This window comes from Saccostrea cucullata, unplaced genomic scaffold (genome assembly GCF_032062105.1).
Source record: "Saccostrea cucullata isolate Sc308-1 unplaced genomic scaffold, CSIRO_AGI_Scuc_v1 ctg268, whole genome shotgun sequence".
In the NCBI taxonomy this organism is placed as follows: Eukaryota; Metazoa; Mollusca; class Bivalvia; order Ostreida; family Ostreidae; genus Saccostrea; species Saccostrea cuccullata.
In genome coordinates, this window is record NW_026935288.1 from 126,249 (window position 1) to 146,015 (window position 19,767).

Genomic DNA, 19,767 nt, shown 5'->3' on the forward strand with positions numbered 1-19,767 from the left:
TATAGAGTCCAATTTTGATTTGCACCAGTTCTTGAATATGCTGAAGCACAAGTTCTCCTTCACAGAAATTAATATTTGGTGAGGAGTAGGTATAGGGACTTGGTGAATGTCTACTGGCCTAACAAATTACTTTGTTTGCGTTTAAAGGTTTTGAGCAGAATTAGTGCAGTTCTTTTCCCGTGGGACGTACACCCCATAAACATCACAGTACAATATTTATCAATTGCAAACATAGTACAATAACACCTTATACACTTACAAACTTGTGATACATACACATTCAATAATTAGCTACATGTATATAATTTTTTTTAAACATTCCAGTCGTAAATTATAACATGATATGTATATTTCCCCCGCTGATTTACATAATTATTTATAATGTTCTACAAAAATGTTGTATTAGTTTAAAGACACTTGGTCTTCTGGGGTAGTACAATCTTTGATCAACCTGTCTATTAAATCATGAAAAACTGGACAAATGAATAAAACCTGACACTCATCTCCAATATCATTTAAATGACAGAAATCACATTTTCTATCTCTCCTTATTGAGTTGCCGTACCTTCCAGTTTCTATCTTTCAATTATGAGCTGAAAATCAAAAACATGTAATTGCTTAATTTCTTTACAGCGAACATGTTAATAAGCTATCCTCGAAGATAATTATTTTCCTTGATACAAATACATTTGAATACCCTCAAACTGCGAATTTATAGAACATATTTTAACTTGCAACATCAAGCAAACTCACTCCCATTAACTGTGATGTGAAAAGTTTTTAAAATTGAAAGGTTGTTTTGAAGAATTGAATCTTAGTAAAATAGTCATATTTTGCATAGACAAAATTATTTCTCTCAACTACAGTGCAATAGAGATTACCTTTTTAATATGATTTGATAACATGTTTTTAGCGTTATACTTTCCACTTATTTACCTGAAATACGTGGGACTAAAACACAACAAAAAGCAGGAACTATATTCTTCTAAAGACGTCATGATAATGTAAGAAATATAATTAGATATTCCAAAAACAGACGTCGTGCTTTGACCTTTATATCTTACAAATGACATTTGGTAGAGTATATAATGTAGAACTATAAAGTTTTCAATCATAATAACACAAAGATGGCACCTTATAAATTTCTCCTGTTAATAATTTTTGGTAAGTGCTTTTTTCGGTATCTAAACTAACTTTCAGAAACTAAATTTAATATACAAAAGCACATACAGAAAATTTATTAAATTAATTTGTTAACTTAATTAGTGTAGGTTAAGAGGCTTCTTCTCCTTGAAAATCATTACAAATGAACAATACACTTACTGTAAATTAAGGCTGCATTCTGTTATTTTTTGTTTGAAAATTTTAATTATACGAGGGCCGTTCAAAAATTACGCGGACTTGTTGCACAGAAAAAATATCTGGCGACATAATCGGGCAAAATTTCACACATAATATAAAAGAATCTTTATTTATATGGTCTTCAAAATTTCGTATCAAAATGTTGTAAATTGGTATCAATTTTGAATGATTTTTTAGGACATATCATTGAGTCACGGAGCAGCAAAATCTTCGACGTCACAGGCATTATAAAAAAAATATGTGATTGAGCTTTCATTTTCTCAACATTTTCCCAAGAGTATCTGTACAGTTTGAGTTATCTTATCTGTTTAACATCCAAACACTATTTCTTGTCAAGCTGAAAATCTATTAAGTCAAGAATATTCTTTTTTTGTTTTAAAACCAAAAAAAATGCAGGTATTTATGAGATATAGTGTGGTACTGGTGACTCTCAATCACGTTCTTTACAGTCCGGATAAATTTTTCGTCGATAATCTTCTTCCCGTCCTCCCGTATAGCCTTTTTTACAGAGGTCTAACGGTCTAAAATTTCAATTTGCTATTTGTGGACGAATGTCACGAATACCCTAGTTTACTACATGTTTTATTATGCATATTTTGGACCTATGTTGGCGATATCTCGAGCATTACACATAATTTAACAAAGGTGTGGTGCGCCGTCAATTCGGGAAACGTCATTTTCACGGTCGTTTTCACGGGAATCACATCAGAGAAAAATCACTATATTTCTGCTAGTACTTCAAATATCACGTCAGAAATCTAAATACATAATAATAGAACAATTTAAAGATATATTTGAGAAAATTGTCGAAAAATATCGCGAATTATAGAAAACTAATGAGTTTAATTTTGGATTCCGCATGATTTTGCTTCAATTTTTTGTCGTGCTCCGTACCTCTCCATCAGCGATATCAATATACCGATAATTTTAGTAGAATTTTTTTAAAATACAGAAATTTTGCCCAAAATTTATTGGAATCTTTAAGATACATATTTCTGTGAAATTTCAAAACTATATGACGTCTGTGAGAGTAAATAATAGCACAGTCCGCGTAATTTTTGAACGGCCCTCGTACATTAAATTGCATCAAATTTATGTTGTTTTTTCTAAGAAGTGTGAATTTTTCCGTAGATTTTTTTCTCAGTTTATAACAAGAAAGTTACTGGTGAATTTTTCTTTTTTTCCTTTTTAATTAATTGTTCAACAGGTGAAAATATTTTCATATACATGTTTTTCTAACACAGGTATCTTCGGAGTTAGAAGTCAACAATGTGATTTAATCGGTTCTTTGCAATGCATGGCGTCTTTTTCGTCGATTCCAAAGTTCCAAATATCTGCATACACAGAGGAGTTCAAAGGAAGTCCTAAAACGCTTGTGCAAGAAATGTGTTTGTAGGTCATTTTGTCTATTTTTCTAAGTAAATATAAAAATATATTTATATAAAGAGAATCAAAAATTTACAGTTTTACCACACAAAATGTAGTAGGAATTCAGAATGAGTTGATACTTGCTTCACTGATTAAATGAAGGTTTGGCAATTTCAATTTTTCAACTATTTTATTTTACGAATTTACGTTTAATTTATTGTAGAAAACTCAAAGAACTCTATGACTGTGTTGGGGACAAGTTATTAGGGTGTGCTCCACAGTATCGGCTCATTTACGAAACCGCAGTGTCGTCCGGAAGATTTGTTTGTGGGATTGGAAAACAAGGTTGGTATAATTACTATCCCATTAAAATGACGAAACATTTCTCCAGCATTTATTTTTTATTATAATCATTACATGTTAATTAATCATACAACGTCCATAGTTTATTCTACTCGTTTACCTCTATGAAGCACAACTTTCAAAAACATGGCGTTTGAAATAGTTGGAAAATGCCATTGAAGACTCAAAATGTTTTACTTATAAAGTAATGAATAGTTATGATAACTCAGCTATATGTTATCAATTCATTTATTCAATCTGCCTAATTTGTACAATTCACTGAAGACAATAAAACCTCTTTGATTCCATGTAAATATTTCATGTAAAATAATTTGCGTAGAGCACACGTATAATATAATTTGTAATTATTCTCTTATCCAGGGTTCATAGACCACTTCAGATGCCTGACTACACAAACTATGAAAAATAATTCGTTTAAATGTGGTGGAAGAATAATAACTGTTATTAGAGAAATATTCTCAAATCCAACTTCAGTGCTGACCGACCTGGCATCTAAAGCAGATGAACTTTGCATGTAAGTTAGCATTTTTCAAATAATAAAATGTCTCTTTTGGAAATCAATAGAACTGTAAGAGTCTCGATTTGCTTAAACGTTATTATCTTAAAATTTCATGTATAATTTTAATAAAAATACATAAAATATATTGAATGGTTTAAGACGATTGATTCATTTTAAGGATTTATTTTTACTCTTATTAAAGTAACTCCAATGACACTCTGAAGTGTGTCGTCCAGTCTACATCCGGTCAATGTGGTACTAATGCAGCATCTTATGTCCAGCAGTATATGGACGCCTCTGTTTCCCCTTTGAGATCCTTCTTTTCCTGTGTTGGTGAAGTTAAAGGTGAGAATATTTTTGATGATGTTTATATTAAACTACTTCGACAGATTAAAGAAAACAATTTTGTTTTTGAAGTATTCGTTTTCAAATAATGATGATTTTTTTTATTTTTCAGAACCCTATAGCACTTCATTTGTAAATGTTGAACCAAAGCAAAACACCGAATACCCATCCATACCGCAGACAGAGAAGAAATTTGGGTCTGAAACCAGATTAATAACGTCAAAACCAATACAAAATGCAGTCACAAACCAGATTTCATTAACTGAACAAGATTCATTAAATACTATGCCAAAGCCAAACCAAGCTCTGTTTTCCAGAAGGGAATCAAATCGCGGTAAGGTTTTAACAGAATCAAAAAATGTACTGGAAACGGTGTTACCTGAACAGGAACAAAGGGTTGAGCCAGAACCGTCGAAACCTGAACAGGAACTAACAAGTGAACCAGAACCGGCAATACCTGAACAGGAACCAACAACTGAACCAGAACAGACGGTACCTGAACAGGATCCAACAAGTACACGAGAACCGGTGTTTCCTGAACAGGAACCAACAAGTGAACCAGAACCGGCTGTATCTGAACAGAAACCAACAAGTGAGGCATGTCAAACGTTGCAATATGTCAAAATCTTGTGATGTATGTCGAAATGTATATTGAAAATCTTGTGATGTATATTCAAAATCTTGTGATGTATGTTCGAAATCTTGTGATGTATATTCAAAATCTTGTGATGTATATTCGAAATCTTGTGATGTATATTCAAAATCTTGTGATGTATGTTCAAAATCTTGTGATGTATATTCAATATCTTGTGATGTATATTCTAAAACTTGTGATGTATATTCTATAATCTTGTGATGTATGTTCGAAATCTTGTGATGTATATTCTATAATCTTGTGATGTATATTCAATATCTTGTGATGTATGTTCAAAATCTTGTGATGTATATTCAATATCTTGTGATGTATATTCAATATCTTGTGATGTATATTCGAAATCTTGTGATGTATATTCTATAATCTTGTGATGTATGTTCGAAATCTTGTGATGTATATTCGAAATCTTGTGATGTATATTCAATATCTTGTGATGTATGTTCAAAATCTTGTGATGTATATTCAATATCTTGTGATGTATATTCGAAATCTTGTGATGTATATTCTATAATCTTGTGATGTATATTCGAAATCTTGTGATGTATATTCGAAATCTTGTGATGTATATTCAATATCTTGTGATGTATGTTCAAAATCTTGTGATGTATATTCAATATCTTGTGATGTATATTCGAAATCTTGTGATGTATATTCTATAATCTTGTGATGTATGTTCGAAATCTTGTGATGTATATTCGAAATCTTGTGATGTATGTTCGATAATCTTGTGATGTATATTCGAAATCTTGTGATGTGTGTTCTACAATTCAGTGATGCGTGCAATAAAATTGCATGACGCAACAGAAAAGTAAGGACAATTTTCATTGGTTAGAAATAACGAAAGTAGCTGAAGCGTCGGGAAAACCATGCAGGTGAGAAAAAACACAATCATCAGTTTGTTTATTGCAGCACTTATTACGAGCTGCACGAGTGTTGTTCCTGGTGACATGATGGAGATATTTCGGCCTGCTAGGGAAAAAACTCAGTAAACGTAGATATATTGACAAAATTTGTAGGTACTTGTAACGATATGTCACGATGCTGCATTGTCAGATACAGTATTTATACATGCATGCTAAAAAGTTAAATCTCGTAGTAATCAATATAGCAGAAGAATAATGAAGAGTACATACTACAAAAACTGTGCAATTTGTAGCAAGATTAATTTTTGTTTAACAGCTGTTTTTATTACATTTTATTTCGTATTATTACTACCAAATACTGCTACCGTTTACATGGTTTATGCACATGGTTATCTTGTACTTGCATGTAAATGTAACATTTAAAAAAAAATAATGAAAAAATAAGTCTTTTAGGCTATTTGATAATAACATGCTAAATGAACAGGTTTTGCTTTTTAATTCTCCTTCACTCAGTCTTTGTATAATGTATATTTTTAGACGAGCTGATCGCCAACCAGGAGATCAGAATGATCGCATCTGCTCCTGCCACTTTAAGGATGGTAAGAAGGAGGGGGACCCTGCATATTTTGCATGGAATGAAGGAAAGGCCATGGATTTCTCTGATCCTGAATGTACAAAAAGGTGAAATTATTTTTCAAAATGTGACCGACATCTTGTTTTTGGATGGTGGGTGGGTGGAGTTTAATTGAGAATATTTTACTAAAAAACTTTAAAAGGGTACATGTATAAACAGAGTAGCTTACAACTGAATAAAAAAATAATTCAAGTTTAATTATTTTACAAAGGAGGAAAAAACTCAAAAGTGAGGAGTCCCTGTCATCTTCACAGATGGACCAGTTGCAGATTCCACAAGCACCAAAATGTCAAGATCAAGAAAAAGTAAAGCTCATTTAAAACACCAATGATGACAAATGACCAACACTGAAACATTTTCAATAATTTTTAATAATATATAAAGTTCTTTTAACTGTACATGATTTACAATATATTTTCAGTTGATATCAGAGCACAACTACTCAGTATCCTGCACATTTAACTGTACTCAAGAAATGCAGCGCCTCTCAACAGAAATACAACTGGAAAAGGAATTGCTTGCCCTAAAAATAGAGTCTAGTAAAAGGAAGCCAATATCAATCCACGATATTAAATACAACAAAGAGAAGGTACATTTAAAGGAATTCCAATTGTGATTTCCTATTTCCTAACAATTTCAGTTACTGTAATAAAAACTTGTTGCCATTGAGGGATGAACATCTTAGATTGACTGTTATGTTAACATATTTTGTTATTATTTGGGAGTGTTAGGTCTCTGATCAGCAGGGGCATTTTCTCTATATAAGAAGAAAATGGAGACTCCCTACCCACCCGATGTATTTTGTCGGACAGTTTTCTGTACATTGCAGGTAAATTTTTTATTTATTAACTTTCCAGCCTCTTATTGTATAGTACATTTTGGGGTTTGAAGTCAGTTTTTGCTTTTCTTTAATTTTTAAAAAAAATTATTTAAATTCTCCTTTTCTTAGAATAAAATTCAAAAAGTAGCTTCTGATTGTAAAGTATAAGACTACAGACATTGAACTTTGATTTGTTATCAAAAGGATTGATTTAAACTTGTCTAAATTAATTGTAAACAAAAATAAAAGGGGGCACCTGCTATTTCTTTAAGCGTTTTTCACTGGGGGGTGGGGAAACTTTTTTGTACATACTTGAGCAATAGGAGGGATTAGATAAGAATCAATTAGTATATCAGAGTCTTAAATAATATCCTTTGCATAAGCATAAAAAAATTCTATATCAGTCTTTTTAAAACCTTTGAATTTTGCTTAATTAACTACGATTTATCCAATTTTGGAGCTTTTTACCTAATTCTGGGTAGAATCCACCCTTATGAAATTATTGACTCAATTTTGACTTAATATCACTTTATTAACATTAAAGCACAAAAACAATTCATTGTACAAATATTTTATTTCTTACAGTCACCAATATATCCAAATATCATCACCGGCCCAGACGTCATTCACTCCTTTGAATTGTGCTGGTAGCAGTAAGGTGTCATCATTTGAGATGGTCACAGTATCCAATACACTGAAGTCACAGGACTCAAATTTCATACATGTTCACAGGTAGGTGTATAGTCTTTGAAATTACCACAATTGACTAATTCTGGGACAGGTAAGTATGTAAGTATAGGAATGAGAGCACCAAATCCCCGGATGCACACATGGCTTTGTTTGTTATGGAACATTAAACCGAATACTGAATGGGTAGGCGTTACGCCATTGGCTGAAATCAGGTATTTAATTGTTTTCATTTTAAAGTAAAATTAATGACCTTTGAAATAAATGATGGGATGAGGGAATATTACAGAAACTATAGAAATGCCAGGGAAGATTTTAGGAGTGGGGGTTGATTTTTTATGCCGCGTGTTCTTTACTGCGAATCTCTAAAAGTTGAAAATAACTGCAATTTTGACCTATAAACGCCATGGGACCATGTATTTTTTTCAGTATTTTTTGTTAGGGCTTAGAACAAAGTTTGAAATGATGCTAAAGATTTTTCTGAAATTGTCATAGTAAAGTACTGAGAAGGCCTAAGGTTTGTATGGAGTTCTATGGGAAAATAATTAGTGGACTTTTCCCTATACAAGATGCTGTCTGATGGCGTAGTGTAGAATGTAGCGTAGAATGTTTTCCAAGTCAGCTTAAATGCAAAGGTTTGTTTTAAAATTTATCATAATGACTTGCAAAAATTTAATGCAGTTAAATTTATTGTATTCTTGAAAGATTGACTGTAACACAATTTTTTTACACAATTACAAATAATCAAATTAATTTGTTTCCAACTTTTTTTCAGGGTCTCTGCCAAAATCTTTTGAGGATTTTTCCTCTGCTAGAGCATCCATGGATGCAATTGAAACAATCCAGGACATCCCAACACATATGGATAATCAGGCCATGGCCTACAGTATGTACAAAAGTTGCCATACTTTTAAAGCAGTAACTTGCGTGCCTCCAAATGGTGCACTTACATTTTGCTCCATGCTGTACCCAGGTTCTACTTCTGATGTAGCTATTGTACGTCACAGCCAAGTTTTACGAAAGTTCAAAGCTGGAGACCTTATTTTGGTGGTCAAAGGTTTCACCATTCATGACCAGTTGCCCCAGGGTGTCTGCTTAATTATAAAAGCTCTTTTATCGACACGAGGCCAGTTTACCATACAAGAAGCAGCACTGTGTTACAAGATTGCTAAAGCACTTATTCATGTGGAAAGAGCCAACGAGAGGATAAAGAATTACGAGATTCTCCGTCACATACCATCTACTTACAGACCAATCTCAACAAAAATATTTCAACTCTGTTCTTGTCTTGTAAACTTGCAAGCTCCACTTTTGAAAGAAATTACTTAAAGATACATGTACTTATTATAAATTTGCATTGGCGTGTGACAGTATACACTAAACAGTGAAGATATTCATACCAAAGTGCAAGGGATAAGCAAATTTTGATTTGTTATCAATGTCAATGGTTATATTTGTTAACTTTGTAGTATGTTGTAATACATATACTTCAGAAAATGAAAATCCCTTTTGTTAGCATGGATTTATTACAAGAATGTTTGGCAATTCCATTCTTCATTTGACAATATAATTTGGAAGAGGGTTTACTTATAATTTTAAATCTCTAGTTTAAAGTATATTTACCTTTAAAGCACAACTCAACAAATTCATGTTTTCAACAATTTATCTATTAAGAAAGACCAAAATGTTACATTTTCACTTTGAGAATAACATCTTCAATTCATTAATAAAATGATTCTAAATTTTGATATTCTTTTTTTATGTAGTACATAGATTTTATTAATCATCATTGCTATTTAAAATAGTCTTATAAGCCAGAAGTTTTATGATGGATTGTGACATATCATATCATACATTTATGAGACTTAGGAACATTCAACACATTTAACATGATTACCCATTTTCCATTGTTAGAAAATTCTAGAGGTACAAAACTAAGTGTCAAGAAGTTCAAACCAGAACTCAGTTTTCCATCAGTGCTGGAATGAAAATGTTAATGTAGAAATCTATCAGCTTTGGAACATTTGCTGTCCATTCAATGTCTTTTACTATTCTAATCACAATGCAGTCTACTCTTGTCCACACAATTAAGTCGCAGAATGTTTTGTTACATATGTGTAGCTGGCCTTGAATTTGATGATAGTATGGGTGACTGGTTTTCAGGCACAGGGTATCTTGTTTAAGATCTAAAAAAAAAATCAAAAAACACTTAAGTTGTGTTATACCAGTACATATCCCCTCCTTTTTCAATATCTTCATACCATATTGAACAGCTGCACTTGTAAATTAATACATGTTTTGAAATCATTTACTCACCAAGATTTTTAATTTCAAAGTACTGGACAATACAGATTTTTAATGTTATTTACCTATGAAAAATCCTTCAAATTTTGTGCCCCATCTGCTACTGTTGAAGACGATGCTGTATATGGACACTTCACCTCTACAATATTAGGAATGGCGTCTTTGGCTTCTGGAGTTTGATAAAATACACTGCATGTTGGTGGTCGAACAACTAAGCCATCAGGTGAAGCTCCCAACACTCCGGATTCATGCAACCATATCCTTTTCAGAAAAAATTATAATACTACTGAATGCAAACAAACCATAATACAATTGATTTTGTAATGCAAACAAAGTCTAAGTAGAGCTTTTATAATCCTTCCACTTCAAAAAGCAAATTTTCTGGAATATGTTGGTAACTGAATATTTATGCCCCGCCATGAATATGGCCGGGGCATATAGTGTTTGTCATGTCCGTCTTCCGTCCTTCTGTCCTTCCGTCCCACTTTGTGTTTAGCTCTGTTCAAAGCTAAGTTTCAAAGAAACTATCCAAGATATTTTCATCAAACTTCATATGCTGATAGATATTGATGAGAGCTATGCAACTGCATTAACATTTTTTGACCTTGACCTGACTTTTCTTAAATAGTGTTTAGCTCAGTTTTAAACATACCATTCAAGATGGTGTTATCAAACTTTACATGTTGATACAAACTTGCATAGATGATGCATCTAGAGATGAACACTACTGGACATGCTTCGGATGCTGGATCTGACCTACATTTTCCAGATGAGTGACCAAATTAAAGTTTTTGGAGCAGGTCCATTCTTAAGGAACTATAAGCCCTACTTAGACCAAACTTGCTTGGATGATGCATCTAAGGATGGACACTACCGGACTTGCTTCGATGCTGGATCTACATTTTCCTAAACCAAGATTACAGTTTTTGGAGCAGATTTATTCCCAAGTAACTATAAGCCCTACCTAAACCAAACTTGCATGGATGATGCACTAGGGATGGACACTACCAGACTTGCTTCGATGCTGGATCTGACTTACATGTACATTTTCATTCCCAAGTAACTATAAGCCCTACCTAAACCAAACTTGCATGGATGATGCAGCTAGGGATGGACACTACCAGACTTGCTTCGGATGCTGGATCTGACCTATATTTTCATTCCCAAGTAACTATAAACCCTACCTGAACCAAACTTGCGTGGATGATGCATCTAGGGATGGACACTACCAGACTCGCGGACCAAATTAGAGCAGAGAATTTCTGTCAATTTTAGGGTGAAAATATTGGTATGATAGTTTGCTGTATAAATATCGGTTTCAGTGATAATACCTTGACAACAACAGAGGTGACATGATGAAAAGCCCTGTATTGATGTGACGTTGTTACGCGTCAACGTCACCGCCATGGTTGGATGCTGGACCTACATTTTTGACCACTGCAGCTAGTGTGCCATACATTTATTCCCAACTAACTATAAGCCCTGCCTGAACCAAACTGATCAAATTTTATACATGTACAAATTTCATGTTGCTTTACTAATATATCCTCGGCGGGGCATTCATGTCCTATGGACATATTTCTAGTTTTTTTTTACAATTAGACTTCAGTAATTGATTTCTGTTTGTCACCAGGATAAGTCCTGTTATTTGTTTTGACACAATGAATGTTAACATGTCAGAGATTGAAGGAATATTATTTTGTGCTGTATACCTGACTGCTCTACAGCTGCATCTAAGTCCTTTTCATACTTTCTCAAAGCATCATCTTCATGAGTGATACCCCATGCAACAGCCTTGATGGACTCCAGATTGTAAGCCGACATCAGCTGTTTCTTCAGTGACAATGTCAATCTGGAGAAGAAAATATGATTTTTGGTTATTAATCTTATATTTCCTGCATCTTTATGTACAAATATCTAGTCATTACAGTCGAACCTCATTATCTCAAACTCAATGAGACCAAGAAAAATGTTGGAAATATCCGTGGATTCAAGAATAACACATAAATAGTTATCAAGAATAAAATGTCCCAGTCTTTTATAAATGGTTTGGACTTCAAAATTACTGTGACATATCCATGAAATATGAGATAATGGGTTTGAGATAACAAAGTTTGACTGTAATTTTAAAAGTCTTTTTCGCAAAAATTTAATCACACGTCTTACCGCCTTTGCTTAGAACTGAGAACTGCACCAAAGTTGGAAGCTGATATGCTATATTTCCTTACAATCGACCACATTGGGTTGTTTCGTTGCCAATGCAGCTCTTTTAATGGATTCAGGGATAATGCATGCTGTAACCATACCATAGGGGTATCAGAATGAACATACTCTGGTGATGTTAACAGGTCTTCAATGAGAGGTACAGGTGGACCAGGTTCACATGGCTCTGGTTCAAGAATCCAATTCAATGCTGAAAAATTTCATTACTTGTGTCATTCTCAAAAATATCATCCATAATATCCATATCACATATACCAAGTATTTATATAAGAGTCCATACATTTCATTTTAGTGAACACTGTCATGGGTTTTTGTAATGTATGCATTACATATCAAATTTACAACTCACTTGCATATATTTGTTCAGAATTGTTCCTGTATATAATTTTGCACAAACATGTAAAAATTGGTGCAAATGTACAATTAATATTTACTTAATTATTAACAAGGTTTCATAATGACAGAGTATTTAAATAATAGAAGAATGATCTGATAATTCGCAAGAATATGAAACAAAATATTTTTTTTAATGCAATTGAATAATTTATTTTTCCTTTCAAAAATGTATGCTCATGTACAAAAATGCTATCATATTTATAATATTGTCTTTCCAATTATTCAAAGGTTGTTATTAATATTTATTACATAATATGTTCAAAAATTGGGCAATATACATAGCCAACTATATTATACTCCTCATCTTTGTACATTTGTTCACAATTAAAATTAACCATCGTTCAGTAACAAAATAACAGTTTCATAATACTCGTAATATAAAAATCAAATCAAACTTAAATAACAACAATAGTGACACCAAAATCATAACTTCCTTCTTATATTTTACCAATAAACCTTCCAAGGTGCAAAAAACACTGGTCACTTTCATCAAAGGGTCGGTTTAAAGCACTTCAAATATGAAGCAAATTTTTTAACAACTGATTTATTTATATTTAATGATTGATCATTTTAAAAAAAAAAAAAAAAAAAAACCAAGAGGCCCATGGGCCACATCGCTCACCTGAGCACTGTGGCTAGGAAAAAGTAAAAATTGGTTTTTTATTGAAAAGTTTAAATCCAAAAGTAGTCCCTTGACCAATCATGGCTTTGCTTTTCTTGAGAAGGTTATTTTTAAAGAATTTTCCTATATATTTCTATATAAAATTTGATCATCCTTTGTGGCCCCGTCCTACCCCCGGGGAACATGATTTGAACAAACTTGAATCTACACTACCTAAGGATGCTTCCATATAAATATGATCAATCAGGGTTTTGCTGTTCTTGAGAAGAAGATTTTTAAAGATTTTTCCTTTATATTTCTATGTAAAACTTTGATCTTCCATTGTGGCCCCGCCCTACCCCGGGGGTTATGATTTGAACAAACTTGAATTGACACTACCTGAGGATGCTTCCATATAAATAGGATCAATTATGGCTTTGTCATTCTTGAGAAGAAGATTTTTAAAGAATTTTCCTATATATTTTTATGTTAAACTTTGGTCAGCCATTGTGGCTCCGCCCTACCCCCGGGGGTCATGATTTGAACAAATTTAAATCTACACTACCTGAGAATGTTTCTCCATAAGTTTCATTTTTCCTGGCACAGTGGTTCTTGAAAACAAGATTTTTAAAACATACCATCAAATTTTCATTAATTCCCAATTATCTCCCCTTGAATGAGGGTGTGGCCCTTTATTTGAACAAACTTGAATCCCCTTCACCCAAGGATGCTTTGTGGCAAGTTTGGTTGAAATTGGTCCATGGGTTCTAGAGAAGAAGTCGAAAATATGAAAAGTTTACAGACAGACAGATGGACAGACAGACAGACAGACAAACAGCTAGATAGACAAAATGTGATCAGAAAAGAGCTAGAAATGAAACATTCCTCACCACAAAAGCCAGAAGAATATAGGGACCACCACCAGTAACATGTTTCTGGGAAGAACCAAACCATGCAGAGATAAATATCAATAGTCCTGAATCTTCGATGCAGGACCAAGTACGAGAATTGCTACAAACACTACTCCGGAGACTTACCTATTATTCTATGATGTAACGTACTTTGTCCACTGCAGCTGGTTCCCTCATAAGCTGGTAGCGAGGACAGTTCAGGATGTCCTGTCAACTTTATTCCTCAACTTCCTGTCTTGGACTGAAAAGCAATAAGTGGAAATCTTTAGTGTTGCCTAGTGACTTTGAATTAAAAAGAAAGTTTTTAGATTGTGAAGGGGCGGGGGGGGGGGGGTACTGATGTTGTGCATTTTAATTAAATGTACGAAATCTGTATTTCACAGTTTAATGCATTCATGTATTTTGTGAATTGTCTTAGGATTCATGTAATAATTGTTGCTATGTATTATTAAGCACTAAATCTATTCAACTGCATGTGTAAATGGGGAAAATGTGGATAATGTAAATGATGTATAATTGCAATGTGTAAAATGTGACATTTTCTTATATGAGGGAGTCTGTTCATGTAATTTTTTTTTCATTAATTATTTTATTTATCTTGATAAAATTATTTCAATTAACAATATTGTTTTTCTTACCAGTCTGATGAACTCAACAAAGGTTACAGAGGTGAATGGTAGAAATATGGGTATTACAGGTGTCAAAACTCTTCGTTGATGACAGACTGCATGCCGCACTGTAAAATCACCATTTTGGATCTTTAAAAGGGGAGGCTACTCCTGAAATCAAAGAAATTGTCATAAAAATGAGTAACCTGATTTTCTTTAGGTCTCACACAAGGAAATAATTTCACTATATGTTACTATATAGCTTTAATTAAATAAATTAATTAACTAGACTCTCAGCAGATAATTCATGAATGAGAAAAAAGATTAATGCTTAGACAAAATTTGAGATCAGAAAAAATATACCCCTTATGCAGCTTTTAAGAAAGAAAATTGAGACTAAACATACCTATACCCCGAAATACACATGGGCAAACAGCCAACACACCATCAAGGAAGTTACATCGATCATGCGTACCTAAAAAAAAAAGAGTTCCCTTTGATTCAGTGGCACAATTCTGCTGATATGATATTCCTAGTGCATGAGTCCAACATTAAAACTGTAGACCTACGTAAAGTTCATGAAAAAAGAAAAGAAATATTATTGTCTCTATATACATCATACATAGAACTACATTTGTTCATTTTGATTGGCTATCTCCTTGCATAAGACCTTTAAGGGGTAATTTTATGATATTTACCATGTGCACTGATTGCCATAAAACTAAAGAAAAAATACCAGCCTTACAAAGTCACTTAACCATGACCTTTGACATACCTTACTAAGAATACCCTGGACAATTTGGTTTAACTTAAGACTTCTGAATTTTTAAATGCAGGTTTTGATAAATTAACCATTTAATATACTTATGAGCTCATAAACTGTCCTTTAAAACTGTATGATAAAGAGTGTAAAAACTTTGAAACATGTTTGGAAAGTATTATCACACATGTGATATGGGATAAATTATCACCACAGAAAGATCAAAGAAAATCACTGCAGATATGCGACAATAATTCTTATCATTGTTTATTGTATGTCAAGTCTAGAATATGATATATCATTACAAATATTATGATTTTTAGCCGGGCACATTGCTCGTAGAGCAATGCTCAGCTATAGCGACGGTGAGCAACAGAAAATGCTGCTTCTTCACCGCCAAATTGAGTTTACGAGTAAAAGTATGGTACGTGACCAGCCGCTGTTGAGAAAACAAAATCACCTTAAGAAATAGTAAATTGAATATTTTTATCATAATATTAAATTGTTTAATATTTTTTCCTGGCTCCTTTGACTAATATTTTACAAAGTAATTCAACGGGTGCGAAAGGTTTTCACCAGGTATCCCTGTCTGCATCATATTCTATAAACAATATAATTAAAATTAGATGTTAGATCGGCTCGCATACTCAACACACTAACATCTAACAAGTCATCCCATTGAGGGTCACGTAAGAGGTTAAATTCGGAACGCCTCAAGATTTATTTGCTTCAACAATATATGATGATTTTGCCAGCTGCGATTTGATTAATTGATAGAATTTGACCTCTGACGTGACCCTCAACGGGATGTTGTTAGATGTTAGTGTAGCGAGTATGCAAGCGGATCTAACATCTAATTTGAATTAGATTGATTCTATAAATAAAGGTTGTACTATCAGGCTAACACAAATGCAGGGAACATCATTAATGACTTGATGCAAATCTCACCGCTGAGGACACATCAGTGCAGAGACGTTTGACCTTAATCTTGCTGCATCGGTGTTTATTTACTTCTGTTTGTATATAAAACCGGATTACCCCAAAACGATACGTGATAAATATTTTTCGCTGTTAATTTCTAGCTATATTTTATTTTATTTTTAAAACTATTTAATATTATACATGCCATTGAGATATTTTTGTGTGTATTACATATTCTCTAAACGTCTGAACGTGATTTTAAACTGTCACCACAGTCCTTGTTCATTATCCTGTAAATGAGCCCGGCTCAATACATTTACTATGAAAATAATTGGACAAATTTGTGAATGACAATATTCAATGATGCATAGCAATTAATCTTTTCCTGACATTCACCTTCTCCTAAAAATTTGTCGTGTTATTTATTTATTTATTGCAAAGTCGTCCCTGGACTAGTGCTACGGTCAATGCAGCTGCATTGGGCCATGCAATTTCGAACCCTGCGTGGTGAGAGTTTGTCCCGAGACACAGTTAGATTATTCTAACTAGCACCAATATAGAATAAATCATACCGATTAATCAACATCACTACAATATGAGGACGTAAAAATAGGATAAAACATCCTTTAGTCCAGCAATAACTGAATAAGCCACTAAATTGTTTTTGATGTACCTTCAAACAAATCAAATTAATGTTCTTGATTCCCACTTTTCACGTTATGACTGACTTAGTGCTTCTTGATACCAAAACAATTTTTCTATTACCTATAATTTTGACTTTAGGTTGAATTCGCCAATTTCATGCTTGCGAAGTTGTGTCAATGTGTGCATTACGACCGCTCCGGCTACTTTCGTTATTTCTAACCAATGAAAATTGTCCTTACTTTTCTGTTGCGTCATGCAATTTTATTGCACGTGTAATGGTTAGGGCCGTGGATATCGGCCTGGATAGCTCAGTAGGTAGAGCACCTGACTAGTGATATAGGGGTCCCGGGTTCGATTCCCGGTCCAGCCACGCATCACTGAATTGTAGAACACACATCACAAGATTTCGAATATACATCACAAGATTATCGAACATACATCACAAGATTTCGAATATACATCACAAGATTTCGAACATACATCACAAGATTATAGAATATACATCACAAGATTTCGAATATACATCACAAGATATTGAATATACATCACAAGATTTCGAATATACATCACAAGATTATCGAACATACATCACAAGATTTCGAATATACATCACAAGATTTCGAATATAAATAACAAGATATTGAATATACATCACAAGATTCACAAGATAGAATATACATCACAAGATTTCGAATATACATCACAAGATATTGAATATACATCACAAGATTTTGAACATACATCACAAGATATTGAATATACATCACAAGATTTCGAATATACATCACAAGATTTCGAACATACATCACAAGATTATAGAATATACATCACAAGATTTCGAATATACATCACAAGATATCGAATATACATCACAAGATTTTGAGAATATACATCACAAGATTTCGAATATACATCACAAGAGAACATACATCACAAGATTTAGAATATACATCACAAGATCACAAGATATTGAATATACATCACAAGATTTTGAACATACATCACAAGATATTGAATATACATCACAAGATTTCGAATATACATCACAAGATTTCGAACATACATCACAAGATTATAGAATATACATCACAAGATTTCGAATATACATCACAAGATATTGAATATACATCACAAGATTTTGAACATACATCACAAGATATTGAATATACATCACAAGATTATAGAATATACATCACAAGATTTCGAACATACATCACAAGATTATAGAATATACATCACAAGTTTTAGAATATACATCACAAGATATTGAATATACATCACAAGATTTTGAACATACATCACAAGATTTTGAATATACATCACAAGATTTCGAACATACATCACAAGATTTTGAATATACATCACAAGATTTCGAACATACATCACAAGATTTTGAATATACATCACAAGATTTTGAATATACATCACAAGATTTCGAACATACATCACAAGATTTTGAATATACATCACAAGATTATCAAATATTGCAACGTTTGACATGCCATAAGAAACACAAAGGAAAGAGTTTCAAACAACGGTGACCAATCGACTATTAATGAATCTGTTCCAAAAGTAATAGAATTCTTGCACTACCACAACTACAATAGCTCGTGACAGCCAACGTATCACAAACTTGCAAAACATTCTGCTTCCGGTTCAGGGACTCTAGTCTTTTTACTTCGATACAGAAACAGCGATATGACCTTTTATGTGATAGAACTTGCAGTGCTGGGAGTTGCCAAACAAGTGTATGTACAATGAATTGTGGCTGTTCCAGAAAGTTGGTCTGTACGTATACAGGACAAAGGAGGCGCTGGGCAGGGGACGGTTGGTGTAATAATTTGTGTAGACAACGTTCACCATTGTGTCGACAAACTCAATGCAGATGTCAATATGCTTAATGTAAATCTTGTTGTTTATTATCAAGGAATTCCACATTGTTTTTGTATTGTAGAGTATGAAGCACAGTATATTTTGTTATGTTGTTTTTACTATTTCTGTAATAAAGTGTTATAAATTAAAGAATCTTAATTTCAAATAATGTACTTTTCATATCGAAACTTCTGAGTGAGTTAAAATGAGTTAACAACAGTCGCAGTATGCCATATTGTTTGTTATGTATGCTTTTTGACCCATTTATAGAGTACCTAATTAAATGCGAAAAGGTAATAAAGCCAGGATCGTATATCACTGTGGGGTTTGCCATTTTTGATGCTGTGCATATACAAATTAATACACCTTTAGTTAAGCTCATGAATATCAGTGCTTTATTAGAATACATACCTCTTTCAACTTCGAGTTTATGATCTTCTCATGATAAGACTATAAGAAAAAAATGTGTTGTTTCCCACAGATCCCTTATTTTCATTTGAACATAATAATAAATTATTGTTTTAAATGGATCGTTTAAAATTATTAAAATGCAATCCAATGAAAAGTGGGAGATCTATCTTATTATAAAAGTGGGAGAAATTCATATCTAAGATTTCCCCAAACAGATATTTTAAACTCACTAATGGTGAAAATTATTTTTTTAACTTGTTTTATATTTAAGACAATCAATTTCACAGGGTTTCTTACAACTGCAAAAACCCTATGAAAACTACAAGTGTTTGTAATAAGTAAAAATACTTTACATCATTCACATTATCAATATCTGAGCAAAACAATTTTTTTAAACTTTCTTGTGAGAATTGCCAGTTTTGAGAAGTTGAACTCATTCATAATCACAGATTATCAATATAGAGAAAAATAAATATGCCCTTGTTTGTAATACAAATAGTGCATACCCCAGGTATTGTT

At 32.9% G+C, this 19,767-nt stretch overlaps 3 protein-coding genes across 4 annotated transcripts; 2 read left to right on the plus strand and 1 right to left on the minus strand.

Moving 5' to 3' along the window:
* Positions 1-1,127: 1,127 nt before the first annotated feature.
* LOC134242406 (proteoglycan 4-like) lies at positions 1,128-4,537 on the plus strand (the record flags this gene model as incomplete). Its single annotated transcript, XM_062724476.1, has 6 exons — positions 1,128-1,164; positions 2,607-2,754; positions 2,954-3,075; positions 3,454-3,607; positions 3,795-3,937; positions 4,050-4,537. Coding segments are annotated over exons 1-6 (1,092 nt in total), but the record flags the coding sequence as incomplete, so codon positions are not given.
* Positions 4,538-5,192: 655 nt separating this feature from the next.
* Positions 5,193-9,342, plus strand: LOC134242363 (uncharacterized). Its single transcript, XM_062724425.1, has 7 exons — positions 5,193-5,464; positions 5,993-6,136; positions 6,301-6,394; positions 6,511-6,678; positions 6,821-6,918; positions 7,495-7,641; positions 8,372-9,342. Exons 1-7 carry the CDS (start codon positions 5,385-5,387, stop codon positions 8,391-8,393), a joined length of 753 nt encoding a protein of 250 aa, XP_062580409.1. The 5' UTR covers positions 5,193-5,384; the 3' UTR covers positions 8,394-9,342.
* On the minus strand, positions 9,242-17,227 carry LOC134242364 (uncharacterized). Of its 2 annotated transcripts, XR_009986854.1 has the most exons (8): positions 17,086-17,227; positions 15,046-15,114; positions 14,670-14,810; positions 14,158-14,272; positions 12,067-12,313; positions 11,613-11,752; positions 9,966-10,161; positions 9,242-9,782 (listed from the first exon to the last, which is right to left on the minus strand). XR_009986854.1 is itself a non-coding variant. In XM_062724426.1 (5 exons), exons 2-4 carry the CDS (start codon positions 12,207-12,209, stop codon positions 10,112-10,114), a joined length of 333 nt encoding a protein of 110 aa, XP_062580410.1. In that variant the 5' UTR covers positions 12,210-12,313; positions 17,086-17,225; the 3' UTR covers positions 9,242-9,782; positions 9,966-10,111. The 2 variants fall into 2 exon arrangements, 1 of the variants encoding a protein (XP_062580410.1); XM_062724426.1 differs by lacking the exons at positions 14,158-14,272; positions 14,670-14,810; positions 15,046-15,114 and having other exon boundaries at positions 17,086-17,225.
* Between the last annotated feature and the right edge of the window lie 2,540 nt (positions 17,228-19,767).

Bases quoted from the DNA above. Each gene is read 5' to 3' on its own strand.
- LOC134242364 (XM_062724426.1), bottom strand. From the start codon at position 12,209: ATGGTATGGTTACAGCATGCATTATCCCTGAATCCATTAAAAGAGCTG. The intron at 11,753-12,066 runs GTAAGACGTGTG...TTTCTTCTCCAG, and splicing joins CTCAGTTCTAAGCAAAGGCG to ATTGACATTGTCACTGAAGA. The intron at 10,162-11,612 runs GTATACAGCACA...TTTTCTGAAAAG, and splicing joins TGCAGCTGTAGAGCAGTCAG to GATATGGTTGCATGAATCCG.
- LOC134242363 (XM_062724425.1), top strand. From the start codon at position 5,385: ATGACGCAACAGAAAAGTAAGGACAATTTTCATTGGTTAGAAATAACG. The intron at 6,395-6,510 runs GTAAAGCTCATT...ATATATTTTCAG, and splicing joins AATGTCAAGATCAAGAAAAA to TTGATATCAGAGCACAACTA. The intron at 6,919-7,494 runs GTAAATTTTTTA...TATTTCTTACAG, and splicing joins CAGTTTTCTGTACATTGCAG to TCACCAATATATCCAAATAT.